The sequence below is a fragment of the Solenopsis invicta genome, chromosome 7 (assembly GCF_016802725.1).
Source record: "Solenopsis invicta isolate M01_SB chromosome 7, UNIL_Sinv_3.0, whole genome shotgun sequence".
NCBI classification, from domain to species: Eukaryota; Metazoa; Arthropoda; class Insecta; order Hymenoptera; family Formicidae; genus Solenopsis; species Solenopsis invicta.
This window is the reverse complement of record NC_052670.1, coordinates 456135-475533: the sequence shown is the minus strand read 5'-3', so window position 1 is coordinate 475533 and position 19399 is coordinate 456135. Positions and strand designations below refer to the sequence as shown.

Sequence of the window (19399 nt, the reverse complement as noted above, 5' to 3'; positions counted from 1 at the left end):
ATGTGAGTGGTTACAGAATTGAGCCCCAGAGGGATTTTCGAACGATGGATTGTGGAAAATTTTTCAACGACGATAGGAATTAAAATCAAATAAACAGTTTTGAAGTAAACTACAATTGTAAAATTATATTAAGTGATATAATATTATAATAGTGCTACAAATAATCAATTGTAGTAAATAATAAATGATAAATTTATTTAATTCCCTTCTTCTCTCTTCTTCATTTTTTTATTTCCATTAAAGTTAAGTAGAATGTGAATATTTGTTATTTTTAAAAATAGATCTTTGTAAGTTCTATCAATCTTAGTCTAGACGCATGAAAAGAAAGATTAGATTGGGATCGTCAAATTGTACAATTAAAAATTTTAGTAAAATTCTACCAATCAGATTAATCATCAATTAAGTTTGATTCTAATTTGATCATAATCACTCTTAGATTATTTTTATCTTGGATTACTTCAATTGTAATTTTTTTTTTTAGATTTTGCTTGTTTGGACATAATTTATCCTTTCAATTTATTCGATTGTTATTATTATATGTATATGTAATTTACTTCTTCCATAAAGAATATTCAAATTATACACGAGTTATATTATAATTCGCGTTTCCAGATAAAAGTTTGCGATTCATCATTTGTAATTCGCGATTTACAATTTAAAATGATATCGATTAATTTATCTAAATCCAAACTGATTAACATCCTTATCAAAAATATCCTTAGTATATTATTAACATAAATATAGAATTGCGCGTTTAAAAACAAAAGACATAAACGAATATAAATAGAGTAGATAGAATAAATATAATAGATAATTAGCGTTTAGCATACATTATATATGAATTGATAGATCCGCGTCTATTGATCTGCCATGCAAACTGCAAATTTCGAATCATAAATCTAGCGCATAAATTTATCGCTATAAATTCAAAGATACATTTTCAAATGTATTTAAACACATGAAAAAATCTACCTGAAGTACACGAACATCCACGATACACCGACTATGCTGTAGATACCGATGAACGCTTGCGCGGTGAGCAAAGCTATGCCAACGCCATGAAAAAGTGGTGATATTTTCCACATATCCACGGTACCGGCTGCCAATCTTTGCCCGAGACATACTTGTAACGTCAACAGCGGGATGCCCAGCACGAGAGATAAGATCAGGAACTGTACAATGAAGTTTGCTATAAAAAGAGAAGACAAAGAATAAAAGATTAAAAAGTAACCATTTTGCAAATAGAACGGTAACTCTCTAACAAAATAACTTATTGGAAGATTTTGTTTTCTAATAGTTTTCGGGATTGCTAAATTCGATTTCGGCCTCGGAATTTTAAAATTCAAAATTCAAAATTCAATATATAGCAAACAGATATTTTTAAAAATAATCTGATTATTAAAACATCTGAAACTTTAAAAGGTTCTCGAAATCGCTCAATGTAACCTTTAAATGTAATTTAAAAATGTTAAAATTAAAAAATAAGCTAAGTTCCATAAAAATTGGACAAGCCATTCATAAAATAAAGAGAGGAGGGTTATCACGAAAAGAATTACCTGCTTACAAACAATTTATCTCAACAGTTTAAGATTTTAGGGGTAAAACAACCTCTCAAAGCTATAGAAGATGAAAGAGTATTGTTATTAATATTAGTTATAAAGTACATAAAAAACGTGTCTAAAACATTTTTTTATATATCTTATTGTTTTGTTGATAATTGCTTAAAATCAAATATAATCGTTACCTCTGTGGGATTGCTTTTAATCTCAAATTGGATTGATATTTCAAAAACATGAGTCTCTTAGATTTTTGTGCTTAACTACATATTTCAAGGAAAGTTAATTTTGGACAGTTATGACCGGTTCCACATGAAAGTTCCGTTCATATTGCGTATAAATTTCGCTAGTCACGAATAAATACACAGAGATCTGGCATTTTTTGCGTGCTGAAAATGTCGAAATTCAACCTTGTCGAAACGAGACCGCTTTCAGTTTCTCCTTGAAATTACGCGCGTCACAAATTTTCTTTGTCCTCATATCTCGTGCCTGACCGTTGTTGCATCGCGCGAGAGAGAGAGAGAGAGAGAGAGAGAGAGAATTCAGTGAAACATTTTAACGTAGTCTTCACGAGGTGCGTTTGTGACATTCTTGCGGCTGGCGCACGCGTTATATGGTATTCACCTCCAAACTGCACGCTAAGAATGGCGAATCTGCTGATGTTAAAGAGCCCCAGAGTGCAGCCGAGACATGCGAAGGCCGAACTGAGGGCGTGAGGCCACTTCCCCAGAGGATTCTCATCCTCGTCGTCATCCTCGTCCCTGTCGGCGTCTCTCTGCCTCTCGCATGTCCTGTAATCGATACCATAAAAGTACATGATTATTACGAGTCATTAACATATAAGGTAATTTTTTTAACAAATCTAAATAGTGACTAATATTATTTAATATATCTCTATGATTTTTATTTATCTATATGTATGTCATTATTACAAAGTATTATTAATTTATTTGACGTTTAAAAAGCGTCGAATCTATTTTCGTTCTTAAAAGAAGGAAGGAAGAGTACGTGTGACATGAAATTAATCTGTAATTGATGTAACGAATCCCATTTGCACGTGATAAAATAAGCATTAGCGTTTGCGCGATGATTTTATCGCGTTCGTCTCGATTTCCGATCGTAGTCTACGAGCCGCCGTTCAAGTTCTGAGGTCACGTTAGTCCGCGGCAAAACTAGGTCGAGTACAATTTTATCGCTCGCACGCCGCTGTCTTAATGCGGAAAGGGTCTTATCGCGTAAACTTCCGACTGATCCTACACAGATGGATATAGCCGGTGAAGCGTTCGTTCTACGCAGAAGACACCGTTGTCTGCGCTAAAATTAGCCGGAGCGAGAAATCTATCCTGGCCTAATCGCCGTAACGAATAATCCACGCGAGTGGTAGGGGCGATCGTATAAATCCAACAAGGCGATCGCTGATGATACACCAAGAAAATCAACAGTGAATTACAATCCGCGGGCTCTATCGTCTACTTAACGTGATTATCCCAACGGGGTTTAAATCACGCGCGACGCCGGACACACACACACACACACACACACACACACACACACACACACACACACACACACACACACACATACCCGGTAGATCACGCGGTAATGCCGATAACAGATTGACCGTCGGATCAGTACCGTTATCGCGAGATGGAGAGGTAAAATAGAAGAGATGAAGCATATCGTGATTGCTGCGCGTCGAAGCAGAGGTAACTTGGTCGGCGTATCATCTCGTGCTGCTTTAAACATGCGTTGTTTATGAAAAGAACGTTGAAGAAATCTTTTTACGTGTATTACATGTTTTATAAGAAAAGTTACTCTGTAAAAGAAATATTCGCAGAATCACGCTTGAATAAAAAATGCTGTGAAAAGTTACGCGTGCTCCCTATTTAAGTAATTCTATTTCTTGTATTTTTATTTTTATTTATAGTAATAATTATTTTTAAATAAACATATAATTATAATTGTGTTTTCTATTTATAATTCTCCTAAGGTTATAACCTGTGTAAATAATGTCATCGAAATATTAAATCGGTGCTGCCAAAATGTTGGATTAGAAGAAAACGTTCGCTTTTCAATAACGCATGTATTACATAATTTAATTAAGGAACTAATACATTATTTTTGACGTTATTTTAAGCTGTAAATTCATTATTTTTAAAAGACAGATAATCTTCTCAATAGTCTTAAAAATCCTGTGTCACTTCTCCAATTTGAAATTTACTGAACACGTTGAGTTGTGCGCTCATTAATGCTATTTTTCCCAACATGACTCAGACAGTAACGCATATCTGAATGACGTCTTTAAGATATATTTTAAACGTTCTTTAGACGCGCGTGTTGTCGAAAGTAAGTATATACATGTTTTGCGTAGCTAGAGCAACAGCATGTTCACGTCTGAATTCATATAGCATAACTCTATCTTATCTACATTTTCCATGTTTCTCTTTAGATTGAATTTATTAATAAGATAATGAGCTGCTACTAGATTATATATGTATATTGATTTTAATTTAGGAAAAGTGAGAGAATGTAGATGTTTAATTTTACAATTTTTAATTTTAGAGTTTTATAATTATAAAATTTACTTACACTGACAGAAAAAAATGATTACATTTTAATAAACATTTGTTTGAATAGTTGCAATGAAATATTTACTTACGGCACATAAATATTTACTCGATAAAGCGATATTTAAATTAAATTAGTGGTTCCTGTAAACAAATATTTATTTGCATTAAGTAAATTTTATTACAACTATTCAAACAGATATTTGTTAAATTTTTTTTTTCAGTGTATAATTTAATGCTATAATGAAATCTCGTAAAAGACATAAAAGATAAAACTTGATTTTGATCAATCAATGTAGCCAGAAAAAAACAAGTTTTCTTATTTTTACTTTTTTATTGAATCGTTCCGTCTTAATGCCAGCATCATTTGATTGCAAAAGTCTCGTGAAATATTTAATACACGAATTAACGCCACAGAAATTTATGCCACCATTATTTATAGTGGTATTACCATAAAATATGAATAATTTTGGAATGTTTTTATCGTCGATCCGCTTATATACTGAAAAATTCGAGTAGGAATTACGTGATGCTAACTGTGCAGCACGAGAACGACGAATTCATGTCGATTACATGCCAGAGGCAAAAAAACAAACAATTCAAATTAACAGCTATATAACAATTTACACAACATAAATAATAAATAATAAAATAGTAATAAACTCTTATCGATTAATTATATCGTGAGCTGTATCGTTAAACTCTATATAATATATTATCTTAAAGACTGAATATGAATTGCATATCCTGTTGAAGAACCGACTGATTAATGCGTCTCATGCAAATTATTATTTATGTTTTTATTGATTAGCGATTAGATATAAATAAAAAATCGCTAAATGTAAATATCAATTTAATTAGAGAGAATTGATTTTAACACGAACGTTGTCTCTACGGTGTGTTGCTAGTCTTGACTCTGACTAATTTTTACGAGCATTATTTGCAGTATTCCGAGAAAGCTCTGAAAATCGTGATCGTCGGCACGGGAGCGTTATCGACTCGACATCGTCGACGCAATACTGCACAGAGTACTGAGAAGCGAGTCAAATCGTTTTTTTCCAATTGACGTCACGGATACTACGGAGAGCACGAAACGCGAGGCCCATCGCGCGTCGTCGTTAAAAATCGAGGAGGTGACAAAGGGTGGACGCGGGACGGTTTGAAAGAGAGATCGATACGGCAATCGTCGTGGTCACCGCTAATGACCGCGAACTCCGAGCCAGCCCCTTAACCGATGCCGCTCGCGATTAGGCGCACGCGAGCTGCCGCACACTCTTGACATGATAACCACACGGTCTCCTTTTCTCTTTCTCTTCCGTTCGCTCGCTCGCTCCGACTAGGCTCGGGGATCTGTGCCCGATTTTGCTTGGGTCAGTCCGATCGATCGAGGCTGGCCACTTGGATGAAAATATCCCGCGAAACAGTTGAACCGGTAAATCGCGAGGCGGCCGACGCGGCGCGGCGCGGTGTCTCTCGACCCGATTATTCAACTATAAAACGCAAATCGCTAATTCAACGCATCCAAAATATTCTCTATTCTCAGTTTAAGAATTTTCCTCCAATTTTTATAAGTTACTTCTAAAATAAGAATGCCAAAAGAATTTTTTTATTCTTTAAGATTGATTTTCCACAAATATGAAGAAATTGTAATTTTTAAATATTACATCTTATGGGAACGAGCATTGTTTTCCGCTGATCATAGGAAAGTCTTAAATATAGAAACAAAAAAGAAATACTAATCTTTAAAACATGCATGTTGTCTGAGGCAATTAAGTTAGCTGTTTTTTTCACCTTATCTCTTTTCTTTTCTCATCCATTAATACTGGATTGCACTAGCTATTAAATTGATAAATTATGGTATAATTGTTGCAAACGGTAAATGAAACACGATTTGTATGGAATATCATTGTCCAGAAAAGTTTGTTAGAAAAAAAGATTTTATTCTCAAATGATATTCTTTTGATAAAAGAAGAATATTCAATAAGAATGTATATTAGAGCAAAATAAGTCCTTTTGTTTCAAGAATGTAATTTTTTCGATACAAAAGATTTGGAAAGTCTTCCGCATGCGAAATCAGCGCGATGTATGTCATTTTCATTGAAATTGCCAATTGTTAATTCTTACGAGTATCTCTTGTCGAGAGCAACAGAATCTAAGAATTTGTAAAATGCCTGTAACGATAAGATCGCAAAAGCTTTTTGTATAATGTAAATTAAAAATATCTCTTTTGACATTTTACTCTTAATTTTTAATTGCTCGCTCTTGCGTCAATCTGAAAAGTGACGAGCTTCGCTCGACAGCACTGACTCAAAGGTTTCGCCTCACATAAACGCTTAGTTATTTAGAAGACAGAGCATATCCGATAGCGGCATTTATCGACTCGTTGGGGAAAATAGTTATATTGATCGCTCGCTTAGTCTCTCATAAACTTGATAAAATTTGTCAAGGCGAGCGCGTCGTATTAGGAATCTGGGTGATTTCAATGACATTTTCTAGCAAGGCCGAAGCACATGTGCAGAAAACGAATTGATCCTTGATCAGTTAGAAACTGATCAAGTGCTTAGTATCCCTACTCCGCGATGTACGGTTCATTTGATTGACAAATTTTCATTTAAGCGTTATATATTTTTTATTATAGACTTTGAAGAGAAACTTTAAAAGCCTTTGCGAAAAGTATATAAAGATGTTTTATTATTTTCTTTGTTATTACACTTACACCATTAAGATATCTTTTTATTTGACGTTTCATTTCAAAAGATTACATGATTACACTGCCAATGATATATGTTGTTGCCGTACTGATGTTGATACTACAAACTAGTAGTATCAACGGAATCAAATCAAATTTAATCCAGTTCCCTCACTTGAATATTTTGTAATTTTGAATTTCTACTCATGTGTCAAAATTTATTATTTTAACATAAAACAAATATATATAAGTTAAAAAACAACCATATCTGATCAATCTATTCTTGTAGTTGAATTGTTTTTGTTTAGTTTTAAAGCAATGTTCGTATGCACTTAGTACATAAATAAAAAACTAAATTTGAGTTAAGTTTAAATGTTCCGAGTTAAATTGTTCAATTGCACTGTTTTAGTTAACCATACAATGAGCAGGTGCACATAATCGTACGCTTTAAAAATGCCCCTCGTGCGTAGATTTCAAGGATATACGGACAGCTGCGGGCGATCTTGCAAGGTCTCAAGAAAGAAATTGCATCGCGATCGCAGAATACAAACATCCGCGTTCTGTATTTATGCTCGCCGGCGTGTCAACCTGAACGATTGTTCAGAAGCAGAATCGATAAATATTTGTATTTACCATGAGATTGAATATTTGCGCAATAAACACGTTCGTATTGTCATTGGTATGAGCGTCTCGAAATTCGGTAGGTGCGTGAAGTCGTCAAGTATATTTTTACGTCGCGTGCTATACGGTGAAATAAAGAATAGATGCAAACTCACGCACATTTTTCTTATGTGCTTTGTTGAGAAATCGAATAAAATCATTTGACGGATTACATCGTGAGAACGTAAGAAAATTTTTCATTGTCGTATCCGCTATCTATCGAATAACCAAATATTTAAAAAGATGCTTCATTTTTATTCCATTAATTAATCAATTATTTATTCAACTAATGTATAAGATAATGAAGCATTTTTTTTTTAGATATTTTAACGATTTTTATAATTGCATAGTAAAATTAGAATTTTTTCGTTTTTAATTCTCCAAAAGTGAGATTTTTCGATTTGATTGTTTTTCAAATAATTAATTCAATTACAATCAAATCGTAGAAAAGAATATGAAAATGCGCTCCACAGAAATAATGAAAAGATGAATCTGATTAGCACATATTGTTTCGTTCGTTCCATTAAAAGTATGAATTCCTTAAGATATAATTTTTCTTATTAAATCGCATATCAACATTTAATATTTGATATGAAAAAAATCTACTTAATGTTGAAAAGACAGATGAGAGCGGGGAGAAAGGGACAAAGAAAAATGTCAAGAAAACAAAATTGAATGCGACAACAAGTAATGAATCTATCTTGGTAATTTGTCGCGTCGATGTTTTTCTCAAGCCATATGACACTATTTATAGACATATCTTCACATATGCATTGATATGCACAAAAGAAATAATTATTAACAAAAACTGCTGTTTTATCATATCATTGCGTACACATTTATACGAATAATATCTACATAATTACAATATGAGATCAGAGATAAAATCATTATACAATCCTTATAATTAGAGAAGTAAAAGGAAACAACGTCATGTCGATTAAGAATGTTTTGTTCGATTCCACATTATTTTCTGATTAATCTGCGAGGGTCTACTCAATAATCTCAAGGAAACACAAATCGCATCATAAATATGATTCGTCACACAACACAACACGTATGTCAAAATAGCTTTTGTATATATAAATCCTGATATTGCATAAGCGTGCGCAGACAAATGCGGTTTCTTCACCCGCATAATTTGTGGTGTTGAAAATTACTTATATAATTTCACGATTTTATGAAATAAGAGAAATTGCCGAAAATTCGCTTATAGCGATCAAATAATTTAATCCCGCTTTAATAGTCTTTAATTTCCCTTCATTTTTCAGATATTGCTGCTACGATATAACTAAAAAAAAAACGAAGTTTTCTAGTTAAATATTTTAAATTATTAAAGTTTTATATTATTTTTTAAATGCGATTTTAGTATAATTATTGATTGTAGAAGAATAAAAATATCGCTCGGTGTGTAGCTTTACTTTCAGTGTGTTGAATTCTCATTAGAATACTTATTTTTTTGCAAGTAATTAAAAAAATAACTTTGGAGTTGAAACATTGTTCTAAAAATGTGTTTTAACAAAATAATTTAACTTTTCAAGTACGCGTGCATAGCACGAATTATGCTATTCATTACATTATCGCGAAGAACCGAATTCTCTAAAGACAATTGTGTTTGCTTTTAAATGTATCACCTTACATTACTCTTGCACAGAACTTTAAGGGATTTAAGTTTGCGAAACATGACGCACGCACGACTGTGCGCCCGAGTCACAAGTCACGCATTAAACGAATTCTAAAGCGATTTAAACGCTTATAAAATTAAGACAAATTAAACTCTTATAGTATATGTTTGTTTTTTTTTTTCAATTTTTCCCACATCAATATTTACCAATGTAAAGAAAATATTTTTAAATAACAAATCATCGTTTTTATTGCTTTTGTTCATTATTTTTCATTTTAAAGATGGCCAAAATATTCTGTATTAAAAAATATATAGGGTCGTTGTCGTTGCACCAATCGCTGAACAGTCGCCAATAAATGACTGTTTAGAAAAACTATTAAAATAATAAGACTTCAAAATAATAAACTGCAAAATTAATTGATATTGTTGAAATCTAATTTACATAGAGATTTTATTAAAATGTAATTTTTTTATTTGAAAATATAATTGTATTAAGTTATTTTATGTTTGTTCCTTGACTGGTCCAATTTCTTATTTGTTCATTGATTAGTGCAGTGACTCTACATATGAATAAAAGAAGTAAAAAAACAGTGATTTTCCTATACTATTTTTAAATAGTGACAAACTTTAAATGGACCGCACAAAACATAGGTTCGAATTGTTATGGGCGAGATGTTATCCTTTTAGCAATAAAATACTCAATAGTTTTTCGGGGAGGGAGGATTCTGTACACGCTTCTGAGCATCAAAACTATTCAAGCTGTTAAATTGCTGCGACCGATATAGACCGTCTCATATTTGTGCTGGTTAAATGTACTGTCTCTCTAAAGTGACTGATCGTACGTACGATCACTCTCCGAAACGCTGAATCCGATAGCCTCGATCTACAGATATCTCTAGTCGCCTTTGTTTCAATTTAAATAGTTGATTTAAGGCACCAGCGCGCGGCGATGCAGACGGTTTTACAGAAACAGAATAGCGAATTTATTTTATTACTCAACTCTGTTGCCGTGAGAAAAAAAATCTAATCGCGTCTTGCCAAACACGATTTCGACTTGGAGTTTCTGCCGCAATCCGTTACGGATAAGATCTGCGAGAGACGTCGCGTCGCGCACGGAGCTTTGCGACACCGAGACACAGCTGTTACACGAGAAAGTTAACGTTGCCGTCCTGCGAGATATGTCACGTCCTCTTATTATAATAAAGAAGCGTTAATTTCCCGCAATGCAACATTTGCGACACGCTACAAACGACCGCTTTTCTCTTTTCGATTTGTTCACGTTGGAAAATTAACTCCGAGTCCGAAAGATTTCCACGAATAAATTCAACGCAAATCGAACAGGAACGAAAAGCGAGGGACATCATATGAAATATCGCGTGCTCGAGGAATCCGGTTACTCCATACTGGTCGAAGGAAATGCTACATTATCCATAGAGCTCCATTATTACCTGTACGTTACGAAAAAGTAGCTGGCACTTTTCGATCTAGCCGCAGGTAGCGTATTCTACCTGGCTTGACATACATCACGTTTTTATCTAACGTTGCCTACATCCGTGAAATTATATGGCGTCGACGTCGCTATGCAATTTTTTTCAAGGAGAGGCTGCAAGGTCGAGATACATTCATTTTACGAGACGTCGATGACCGCTCGGTTTTCTGTACTCGAGCAAAGCCGCGCAGTCGTTCGTCGGTGAGACATTCCGACATTCGATGGCCGTTGTTTTTTCAGAATTTCTTTAATTTACTGAAACCTGAAATACTTGAACTCGTCGAATTCGTTTTCTCTTTATGTTAAATTTTAAACCGGCGCCAAACGACGCGACTATTTACTGAACATATCGCATGACGCGACCTTGACATACGAGAAAGTGGTCAACAACGAAACTTACGAAAAAAATTTCATATTCGATAAGATACTGGAAGAAGAACAATTCATCTGTGTGAGTCATCATACACGACGAACTTCCCATCAATCGAATATTTTATATTAAATGTTAATTTCGTATTAATTTCAACGATTTCACGTACGACGATTAATAATCTGGCAAACAAAAGATGTTATGGTGATCAGATTGCACAAATGTATTCAATTCATATGATTTATATTTTTTACACAGTAGTAATCTTATTTTATATATAGCATTCATGTAATGTATGTATATTAAAAGAATATATCTACAAATGTAATCAGAGTACAAGTGATCTCTAATAGAGTCTCTTGTCACGTCTATATCATTGATTCTAACAATGAGTGAAAGGAATCGTTGAAATAATCGAAATGAATTTGTTTTTTTTTCCAAATAAATTGAAAAATAATAAGATTGAATAAGATACATTTGAAAAATTGTCTAAACTTATCGAAGCTTTGTTAGTTGTACAGAACACAAGTTTCGCCGCAATCTGATTACCATAATCTTTCGTTCACCCGATTATGAGCTACATCATGTGTGAAAATCAACTCAATTTAACGATTATTAAATATATTAATATGGATAGTTTTCTAATTATGAATTAGACCTAATTGCTGATAAAGACACTTATTAAGGATTAAGGAACGTTCGTCGTGCAAATTGATCGTCCGTAAATAGTTGTCGGATGTGTCTTGGCGAATAAACGTTGTCGACACGAAATCGTCGTCGAATCCTCTCGCGTGTAAAACACGCTGGACAATTGGGGGGACGGGATGCCGCGCGCCGTGCCGTAACTGGCGACTGACGTTACGAGTACGGCTCGACACGGTTCGTTAAGTTGATGCCGCGAAGCTGGGGAGCGCTACGCCGAGATGCAACGAGAAACTGTTTGTTGCACGGTAAGAGCAGCGTTATGCGTCGCGCGAGAGGAAGCGGGAGTCATCTTTGAGTTTGCCAGCCGCTCGCGTGTAATCGGACGACCGTAAAACTGTAAGAAAGATACCACGGCGAATGAAATCGTAATCGCCGCATCGCGCCGCGGCCCTCGGACGTGAATTTGCTCCTCGAATCTCCCGTGCAAACAGCTCTCGCTAATCTCGGTAAGCAATTTTTCCACGCGTCCTCCTCTCGCATCCTGCTATTATCAATTACACGTTCCGATGAAAGTTGTTGCAACACAATAATTTATTTAGTGTCGAATCGTTAACGATGTCTGCTAAATAAAGCGAAGCTACGTGCTGGATGATAGAGATGTTAAAAAAGTTCCAACGTAATTTCGGTGTTTAACAGGATTTATCAATGTGTGTCAATCAAGATTAACTCACTTTTTATCATTTCCTACTTTTAAAAATTAGCAAGTTTAATTGACATTAAATAAATATAGAAAAATAAGTTAATATTTCTCGCACTGATTCCTTTCACTTTTGGGTACTTATTACTAATTGAGTAGAAATATTCTGACGCTCATCGTCCCTAATCGATGGTTTATTCACGCGCGAAGCACGATTCAAACTGGTTTCCATGACGATTAGCATAATGAAAGCAACGGAAGTTTTTATTTATTATTGTAAATGTATTGCACATTATTTTGGAATCTTTCGATACCTCATGCGATGCCGCTGACTGCGGTAGAAGTATTGATGACAAATTGTTGGATCGTGGTTCATCCTCATCGCATGTCACGTTGCGACGTCAACGACCGTCGTCGTCCGACGAAACTCTCTGTCAACTCTCCTTCTATGCGATCTCACTTTCCTCGTCCTTATTTTCAGAGTAAGAAGATGCAACTTCCTCGAGCCGAGTCCATCCTCCTCTTTACCTTCACTCACGGATTGGTACAATCGTTACATAAAATAACCCTGATTTCCAAGGTACCGCAAGCGTCCGCTCGATTAATTTCTAATAACGAGTTCCGCTTTGGAATAAAAGATCATTAATTAATCGCTGCTCGTTGCTTCTCTTCCTTCCCGGATGGTTTACCGGGTTCTTCGTCTCTCGAACGTGGTCGAAATGTACATATGCGATACACTCCCGAATCTTAGACTCGTCCTCGTAACATCCCGTTAACGATAATCTGATTGTTTTCTTTTTTTTTAGATATTTCGGTCCAGGTCAGCGAACAAAGACTCTGCCGCCTCCCGCGGTGTATTCTCTTTGTCTCGCACTTCGCTTTCCCGTCGTTGCCGTTACGAAGGGAATTGTAGTGTAGTTCGAGGAAAACCGCGCGCAAAATACACACTCTATGGCCACCGTTCAAGGTTCCACGACGGCTTTAACGAGCCACGAAACAATCGAATTTCGAAACGGTCCGTTTCCGCGCGGTGCGAATTCTTCTCCTCGTTGCTGCCCTCTCATCCGCTAGCGGCTAGCGAGTCACGCGCGGCTCTTTATTTCGCTCACGCACCCACCTGCACGCTTCTCTTTTCCCGTAGTGGCACACAATCGTGTCGTACACCCGCGGCCGGGATGGCGGGATACCCGTTACTTTTCATGTCGCACATTCGACGCGCGACACGAACAATGCCGAGGATTACTTAACCCTGGTTTAGCGATTTGTCGTTAGACCATAATCGCAGGTGATTATGATGAGAGCCACTCGTGAGACACTCGCTTCTCGCTTCTCGCTTCTCGCTTAATACGTCTCGACAAGTAGAGAGTGGCTAAGACTCCTGTCTTAAATGTCCATGAATCGTCCGAGATAACGTTTCACGTTTCTTTCTTTCATTTTATACGTCCGATTACGTCTTAAATAAGGAGACTCAAATTCACAGACACTCTATTCTTTTCCATTCAAATAATTCCACGTTGACGATGTTAATTTCGTTATTCCAGAGTGAAAACAAAATAAGAAGCGTGATGGTTGAAATTCAATTTTAATATGAACTTGAAATAGAAAGATTAATAGTCTGTTAAAATTCTTGCCGAAAGTCATTAACATCGAAACTCGTTGTGCTGTTTGTCTCACCTTGAAGAAACTCGAAACCTGAGGAATTTCTTCTTCGATCCGTCAGCCTCTTCGCTTCACTCGTATTTTCTTTTCCTCGTCCAACGCGATGAGAAAAGAATTTACGACGAGTATCGCGCCGCTCTTATACCTATAGCCGCCCAGAAAAGTTTCGATCCCCTCGATCTTCCGACTCACCGCGGTCACTTGGCGAGTTTACTTACGACGGAAACTTTGCCGGCTAATCGATACGCGCGAACGTACTATACACACCGCAATGCGGTCACGTCGGTGTCCGACACGCACGTCGAATCGCACGATTGTCCACAACGGCGAACAGGGGACTCGGAGCGACCACCAAGATTCGCCTCGACGAGAGAATCCGGTCTACGTTCGTTCGGTGAGGTATAGAGATACCGCGAGAGCGCCCAGGAACGGAGAAGCATGCCGAATCGAGTTGTCATCGCCGATAAACCAAGTTTACGTCGTTCGTACGCTGCTAGTTGTAGTAGAGAGTCCGAGAAACGGAATGCTGCCTTTATTTCAGAAAAATAAGATACCCGATGATACGCGGACGGACGAATCATCCATACCAACTGGTGAATGACTAATATGTTTAGCCTCTTGAGGAAATTATCATGTTAATTAATTGTTAAAGTGATATTTATATTCCGAAGGACTTGTTTTTTATCGAAAGAGCAGTCTAGACAGCCTACTTAAATGTCAATGTCGATGTAGCGCGTCCGTTATTTCGCTGTGAACAGCAAAAGATTCAATGACGCGAAAGATTCAATGACGACTCAATTAGCTTCACGAGTAATCGCCGAATCATAATTGCTCTCGATCGACGCTGTCCCGTTGCAGCTACGAGCGTTCGACTAACGCTCTCCAGCGCGACAGTATTGCGAACATCCTTAAGTCACTGTCATTCGATTCGAGTGGTCGCGACTCGTCGCAACTCGTCGTTCGATCGAAGCGCAGTCGCGTAGGTGAGACCTACGTGTATATTACCTTGCAAGTCGCATAGCTCGTTATTCCGCGGTCTCAAGTCCCTTATTACAATTACGGCAAGTGGAGCGATCAACTCGCCTCCTCCGTTCACCACACATTGCAAACGGCGAAAACACGATGAATTTTAAGAAGCGAGTTCAAGTTGGCAAGAATCATCTTAATCGAACGTTTAACGAAAGAATTGTTCACTCTGCCACACATTATTCCTCTTCAGGAAAGGGAAGGACAAGATCAAGACCGAGGCGAAGCGCGCTCACTCTTGACGGCCCGCTAATAGAGTTCGACTCTCCGGAAGTGAGAAGCGATTTCCAGCGTTGCGAGAAGGTGCGATTCTCGTGACCGGAGCTCGCGCGGCGAACGACCAACTGTGTTACGAGCCACTACGCGCGCACGGCACCGCTTCACTGCGCGCACCGGAACGCGGTAGGTCTTCGCCCGCCCGCGACTGACCACGTTACCTCCTCAGGTGCGCGAACGAGAGAACCTTGAAGATGATAGTCGTCGTCGTCGTGTTTGTGCTCGTGTCCGTGGCGAAGCGGCGCGGCGGCGGCGTGCGACTGACGCGAACAGCCCGAATTCGCTTGACTCTCGCGTCGAATAACTGTATCCCGGAGCGAGTCTTATGCGTTAATATGTAGTCGTACACGCACATGGATGGGATACCACCACGTGATGATCGGCTGGATGAGAGAGAGAGAGAGAGAGCGGGAGCGACCAACACGCGATTCGCGACAGGTATTAACGATGCCGTGCCTAATCATCTTGAGTCTTGCGAAATACGTATCGAAAGGCTTAATGACTCGGAAGATTGCTAATGATTAACTGGCATTATCGAGTCTATTCGTATCTACTGTTATATTTTTCCATTTTAAAAAATAAAAAATTGACAACGGCAATATTTGACATCGAATAAATTCTAAGGTTACATGCAACGTCTGTTACTAGCAAATAGACGTGCCCGTGTGCAGGTGTTAATACACAGTCAAATAAGACCACGTTTACTTTCCTTATTCAAAACCTACGCCAACTAATCCGAAATTTCTTTTTACTTGATTTTTCACGAAAAATTGTCTTCCACTCGGCTGCATCGCGTTTCAGTGGATGTTCTCTAATAAATACGTGCCTGACAATTTAATAAATCATCCTCTCTTATAGTATAAATACAATTTTAATGTTACACGTACGAGAGATTTATAAGTGTTGCGCTAAAATCGTGCTAAAAATAACAAATATTTTGTATTGATATACACGGACCTCGACCGATCGGAGGAATTCGTGCGGTTCTTTATTCGATACAATTTATTAGTACATGCACATGAAATATTCATCCAGCTCGGAACGATCGGCCGATACCTTTCTATTTAGCGAACAATCTCTTTCGTTACATCTTTTATGGGACGCCTCAGGTACCACATAAAACATTCAACAAAAAATTTACAGGAAAGTTGCCAACCGACGTAGTTCAAAAGTGATACCCATTTGTTTTTTCAAAACTAAACATTGCACTTTATTAATACTAAAACTCATAATTTATATGTCTATGGTTTAATATAAAATTCAATATAAAAAATAAAAAATTCTATATAAAATTATTCTATAATTCTATATAAAAAAGAAATTCTTTAAACGCGTATTTTTACAATTTTTTTTTTTAAATTGCGTAGTTTAAACAATAGCAAGAATATTATTAATAATATTAGTTCATTTTATATGTTTGTAATATCCTAAAAAGTATTTTATTTATATTTTTCTCTTTTTTATTTTTTCATAATGTAGTTTTAAATATAAAATCAGAATGTAATGTAAACTGGCATCTATCGATAAGATACAGACTATAAGAAAAACCATATAAGATAGAATAAAAGTATTATGAGGTCTATCTATTAAGTTAGTAACCTAATCTAATTTTTATATATCATCGCGCTACATACTGCGTCTTGCGGAACAGCGTAAGGTACTTGTATAAATCGACAAAAAATGTTTTACATCGAAGTGAAAGGTTTCTAAAAGCCTTCGCATACATTAACTTATAAGTACTTTATATAGATGATTCATATGAAAGAAAAAAAAAGTAGCATTACTGTCTATTGTACCAATGTTGGGGCTTATTTTGTCAGACGCTCATTTTTGTTTATCTTATGAAAAACTCAGCTATTGTAATATTCAAAACATCATAAAACCTGCTATTCTCTATTGGAAGATGCTTTTTAATTTATATTTATGTTTCCAAAGTTTTAGTTTCCGTCTAAAAAATATAATTCAAAAACAAAATGATATGTCGAGGATATCGGCCTTCCTCCACATATCCTTCATATATGTATACGTATATTTTATTCCACAGTATTGTATTTTGATGCAATATATACGTATATAGCCAGACATTGTTTGACGATTGCCGGATGCACGACATGTAATGCACGCGGATAAGACATAAAGAAAGAAAGAAACAAGGGAGGTACATGAATACGGAAGAGCGTGAAACCGGAGCAAGCCGGACGTGGCAGGGTAAAAAAAGGAAATGCGCGATCACGTTTTATTCAGAAAAGTGATGAAAAGAAACATTTTGAGGGTTAATGCGTCCTCACGCTCGAAAATATCCCCAAGAGCCATTTTTCATCGGCTTACGGATTACTCAAGGCGCCCATCGTCGGAGACGCTCATTACGCCCGTCGTCTTTTCTAAATTCCTTCACACAAACAAATGAATTCTTCATTCATGTATATTTTTATTCTTGATTGCTATTTGTTTTCATTTAAGTATGAAATGCTCTCTTCAATTAAAACTGTTTACTTGCATCAATAATAAATAGATCTGTGCAAAGTATATTTTATTCTTGTTTCTAATATCATGTTGTTCTCACGACAAGCTCAATTATATTACTTGAAAGCTATTTATTCTTGGACTAAGAATTACATATTTGAAAATGCGTTCGACTTATACTCGAAGCTCACTTCGCGTTCACAGGTAACAGTGTGCATGACAACCCGGTAGATCCCAGTGTATCAAGCAAGATGATTCACTCTCTATTCGAAAATGGGTTTGATTATTACTAGTAAAAATAATGCAGTTGACAGAAGTAAAAATTATTGGCGTTGCGTTTCGATTCTTCCACCAGTAAAATTGGGAGGTCGATCATGAAACTTTTTCCCTAGGGCGGAAATGTGAAAGGGTGAAAATCTTTTCCATTGAAGTTAATGGAGAAATTTTCACTTTTCACGTTTCCGCCCTAGGAAAAAAGTTTCATGATCAACTCTCAGTAGACAATCTCAAAAAGTCCGAAATCTCAAAAAGTCCGAATTATAAAGATTTTAAGGTTTAAAATTGCGGACATTTCAACGTTATTGCAAGCTTGTAGTAACATTGCAGAAATCTTTTGTAACGTCCATGCAATATTACAATGTTTTAATGTAAGGTTTATGCAATGTTTCTTTAATCTTTCAATGCTGGTCTATGATTTTAACTTTTATTTTTATAACAAATGTTATATTAATGATTAATATTATTAAAATATAGATTTTTTTAATTTTAAACTCTTTCCCTTCTTTTTTCTTTTCATTTTTCATTATTTTATTTCTTTTCCTTTTTATATCCAACGTTTTTTAAGATCTATTCGTCTATTACATGTGATTTTTCCTGAAAAACAAAAAAAATATTTTATTAAATAAATTTTTATTTCTATATCAAAATTTTAAAATATTACACGTAATCTAGAAGTTATTAAAAATGTCTATTATTCTATTGTGTATATTCGCTCTTCTATTTTCTTTTTCTTTCATTCTTTATTTTAAACTTTATTTCTTTTCTTTGTCCTTTTAAAAATTTTTATTTTACAACCTTTTTTTATACAAATAAATTTTTTACTTTGCTAAAAAGTTAATAAATTAAAGTTTATGTGTTTAAACAAAAATAACTAGTTAAAGTTAAAAATTAAATCATTTAAAATTAATTTAAGTTAAGTTAAAAGTTATCAACTTTATTATTTGAATTTGAATTTTTTAATTATTTAATCCTGCAAATGCATTACGAGAGTATGTAATGCAGTGCGATGCAAGAAGATCTCCCTAAAAGTCGTCGCGGTAGTCTCGCGCATCGAGATAGACTCCGTCGGGAACAGAAAGTTGCGTTTTTTTCACTGAAAACCGGAAGTGGCGTCTTTTCGCCAGAAACAGGAAGTGGCATTTTTTTCAGTGGAAACAGGAAGTGGTGTTTTTTTCAACAAAAACAGGAAGTGGCGTTTTTCCGCAGAAAACAGGAAATGGCGTTTTTTCGCCGGAAACAGGAAGTGGCATTTTTTTCGGCGGAAACAGAAAGTGGCGTTTTTTCACCGGAAACAGGAAGTAACGTTTTTCTGCAGAAAACAGAAAATGGCGTTTTTTCGCCGAAAATAGAAAGTGAGATTTGTTTGCTAGAAACAAAAAGTGGCTTTTTTCACCGGAAA

At 35.9% G+C, this 19399-nt stretch overlaps 1 protein-coding gene across 3 annotated transcripts in view; it reads right to left on the bottom strand.

The window, feature by feature from the left end:
• Positions 1-19399, bottom strand: part of LOC105193487 — a 66509-nt gene that overhangs the window by 8611 nt on the left and 38499 nt on the right. For all 3 annotated transcript variants that reach the window (XM_026135689.2, XM_039452153.1, XM_026135688.2), the window contains exons 4-5: positions 2181-2347; positions 973-1189 (exon numbers count right to left, since the gene is read on the bottom strand). In XM_026135689.2, coding sequence (XP_025991474.2) covers positions 973-1189; positions 2181-2347 — 384 coding nt within the window. The remainder of the gene's footprint in view (positions 1-972; positions 1190-2180; positions 2348-19399) is intronic.